Genomic DNA, 3,388 nt, shown 5'->3' on the forward strand with positions numbered 1-3,388 from the left:
AGGAACATACTCATAGCGGGTCAGTCCAATATGTTGTTCTTTAACACAGATACTCATGTATTGATTTTGACATCCCATGTCAATGACAACACTTTGTCATCAATAAACTACACATTAGTCTTAATGCATTATTGTTGTCCAAGCCACAATAATACTCGACTAAGGACCTTTTATGAATAATCATATAATTCTCAGGACATTGTTATAAAACAGTTTATTTATATACCCAAAAAAGAAACTGTAATAATAATGGCAATGCCTTATATTAATAAATAAGGTAAAACAAGTATGTTATTACATGATTGGTCTTTGGACATACTCCAACAATGATATTATGTGATTAATTCTTTTATTTATGCAAATTTTGAATGATGTTGATAATTTCTATTCTTTGCAAGTTTAGATCACTTAGCTCAACTAGTTACATTATGTAATAAAGTAGAGATAATCACTTAATTCAACTAGTAAGAATATGAATTTTCATCCAATTAATCCATGAACCTAAATCCTTTGACATTCACATTTACTAATATCTCCTCATGTTTGATCATCCTTTTAACTTAAGCATAACTTCCTAAGCATAACTTCTTAGGAAATTACTTAACTAGAATGATTTTGAGTTTCTAACCATCAACTTTGCATCTATCATTCTATGCACCACGATTGAGTCATCTTAAAACAATCTCAACAAGTAACATGAATGATTTAGTGTCCTTTATAAAAAAAAAGATTCTTATTATATCACATGATAATACTTAAAAAAATTCTTATTATATCACACGATAATACCTACATCGTGATCAACCAACTATCATGTGCCATTGTTTAATATTGTCACTTGTGAAGTATAGAGAAGAGGACAGATTTAGACACTAAATTTATATTTAAGCCAAAAAAATAAAATTAGATAATATATACACATTAAAGGCCAAATTAATTATTATGCAAAATTTATAAATAACCACATAATAAAAAAATTAATTGAATAATCATTTTATTATTTTATATAATTATATGATAAAAATTGATACCTAAATGATTATCAATATAATTTACCCTATAAAAAATAATAAATTTACTAAATAAAAATTTTAAAAATAAAATAGTCAACTTATTCATAATAGAAAAGCTAACATCGAAACTTCACCCTATTCCATTGAATTCCATAGCAAGTTATATAACGTTGAATTTTTTCTATTCCTAATTTATAAATAATTCATGCGTATGATATTTTATATCAAAGTAAAGAAATCATTTGATAGGCATCGGCAAAAATATTAGAGACCTATAAAGGCATCAATAATAAAATTGACACTTTTTCAAAAATAAAAAAACCTTGACAGAAATTAAGAAAAACAACAAAAACGTCAATAAAAGAGAAACTTCAATTTATTTAAATAACTAAAATAAAAAATAAAAATAAAAAAGTTCAGTGAAGGAAACATGAATTGTTACTGCATTATAAATCACAAGCAAGTTAAAAGTGAATGTTTTAATTCAATGAAACATGCATTTCATCAAATCAATCAGCAAAAATTCTATCATTTTAATAATATCTACTGAAAAACTCCAATTTAAACATAAGCTAACTTGTCAACTTAGATAGCAAACACAACACTCATTGCATGTCCAGGACACCAAAAATAAAAGATAGCCCATAAAGTACTGATTAAAACAATTGAAATTCTCCCCGCCCACGGTGTAATAATCTCGTCTAATGCCTCAACGGTTGGCCTTGGCAACCCTCTCGATTTCATCTTTCTTCTTGATCGCGTAGCTGCACAATCAATAATACCATCAACAATGATGGAAATGACACCAGAAATAAGCGAAAGAGCCATGAAGGAGACGCATAAAAGTCCTTTATTTACCTGTTCGATGATCCTTTTGCAGCATTAATAAGCTCATCGGCTAAACATTCAGCAATGGTTTTAATGTTTCTGAATGCAGACTCACGTGCTCCGGTGGTCAAGAGATAGATGGCTTGATTCACACGACGAAGAGGAGAAATATCAACAGCCTGACGCCTCACAACACCCGCAGAACCGATACGAGTAGCATCTTCACGAGGTCCACTGTTAAATCAATAGGTTAACTTCAAGTTTAACTGGTGATACATTTGAAAGAGAAAATATGAAAGCTTAAGGTCATATAGGGTACCTGTTGATTATAGCATCGACAATGACTTGAATTGGGTTCTGATCAGTCAGGAGATAAATAATTTCCATGGCATGCTTCACAATCCTAACTGCCATAAGTTTCTTCCCATTGTTTCGGCCATGCATCATCAGTGAGTTCGTAAGCCTCTCAACAATTGGGCATTGAGCTTTCCGGAAACGCTTCACTGAGTACCTTCCAGCAGTGTGCGGCACATAGGTTGCGTGCTTCGAAGCTTGGGCACCAATGTAGTCACTCAAAGAGATATCAGTAACCTAAAACCAAATAATCTTCGGGGTCAAGTACCATTGCAAACAAGAATTACAATTATCAAAAGGAACAGCAAATTGAGGAACCAAATTCTTTCCAATCAATAGTTGTAGACATTGAACCCAATTCATTAACCACAATTTATAAGCCCTAATTTTAAAACCATAAACACCAACTCAAAATCTATAATTCATAAGCCAGAATTCATTAACTCAAATTCATATTCACACTCAGAATGACAACCTAATACTTCGCAGCTTATCACTTATCAAGTTAAACTAAGCTACGAGACAAACAATTGCTCAGAGAAATTACAATAGAAGAACAGGAATAAATACAAATTCATAGGAGAACATAAACTACAACTTTGAATTAACATAAACAGCAAAAAAAAACAAAAAGGAAGCTCCAATTGAGATTAAAATAGTAGCTAAATAAAATAAGCATTGATATTCCAAAAAAAAATCATTATGATGCCAGAAATATATAGACAAGTTAAAAAAATAAATCCAAAGAGATGGATACAGTGATGAAAAGATAACTATTCTCTTCACTAAATCCAGTTACCAAAAGACCAAAAGAAGTTCAGCAGATAAGCTAGCAGGAAGCAGTATAAAGATAAAATGAGACATTTCATACAAGAACCAAGAAACATGGAGGCAAAAGAAAGAAAAATCAGATCTAAGCAAAGAAATACCTGGACATCCTCAAAAGACCAGCGATTGAAAAGCTTGACTTCGTAGTTAGGTTGGGTCGGGTCTTTGCTGGTCTCGGTGGCTGCCACGGCCATTGCCATACCTGCGAAAATAAAAACAACAATGAATTTTGAAGAAAGAGAGAATCAAAGTGAGTATTAGGAGAGAAATTAGAGCTAAAAGAAATACCTCAGATTGAATAGATAGAAAGAGGGAGCGGCGACCGAAGACTGAATAGTGCGGCTTTCACTGGTAGCGGTAGCTCG

General features: G+C 31.8%; 1 protein-coding gene across 1 annotated transcript; it reads right to left on the reverse strand.

Annotated features, from left to right (window-relative positions):
- Nucleotides 1–1,662: 1,662 nt before the first annotated feature.
- On the reverse strand, nucleotides 1,663–3,388 carry LOC107934782 (40S ribosomal protein S5-like). Its single transcript, NM_001327383.1, is given in 5 exon segments — nucleotides 1,663–1,777; nucleotides 1,872–2,075; nucleotides 2,161–2,432; nucleotides 3,125–3,225; nucleotides 3,312–3,388. Coding segments are annotated over 4 exon segments (630 nt in total). The 5' UTR covers nucleotides 3,224–3,225; nucleotides 3,312–3,388; the 3' UTR covers nucleotides 1,663–1,722.

The sequence above is a fragment of the Gossypium hirsutum genome, chromosome A01 (assembly GCF_007990345.1).
Source record: "Gossypium hirsutum isolate 1008001.06 chromosome A01, Gossypium_hirsutum_v2.1, whole genome shotgun sequence".
Classification (NCBI taxonomy): Eukaryota; Viridiplantae; Streptophyta; class Magnoliopsida; order Malvales; family Malvaceae; genus Gossypium; species Gossypium hirsutum.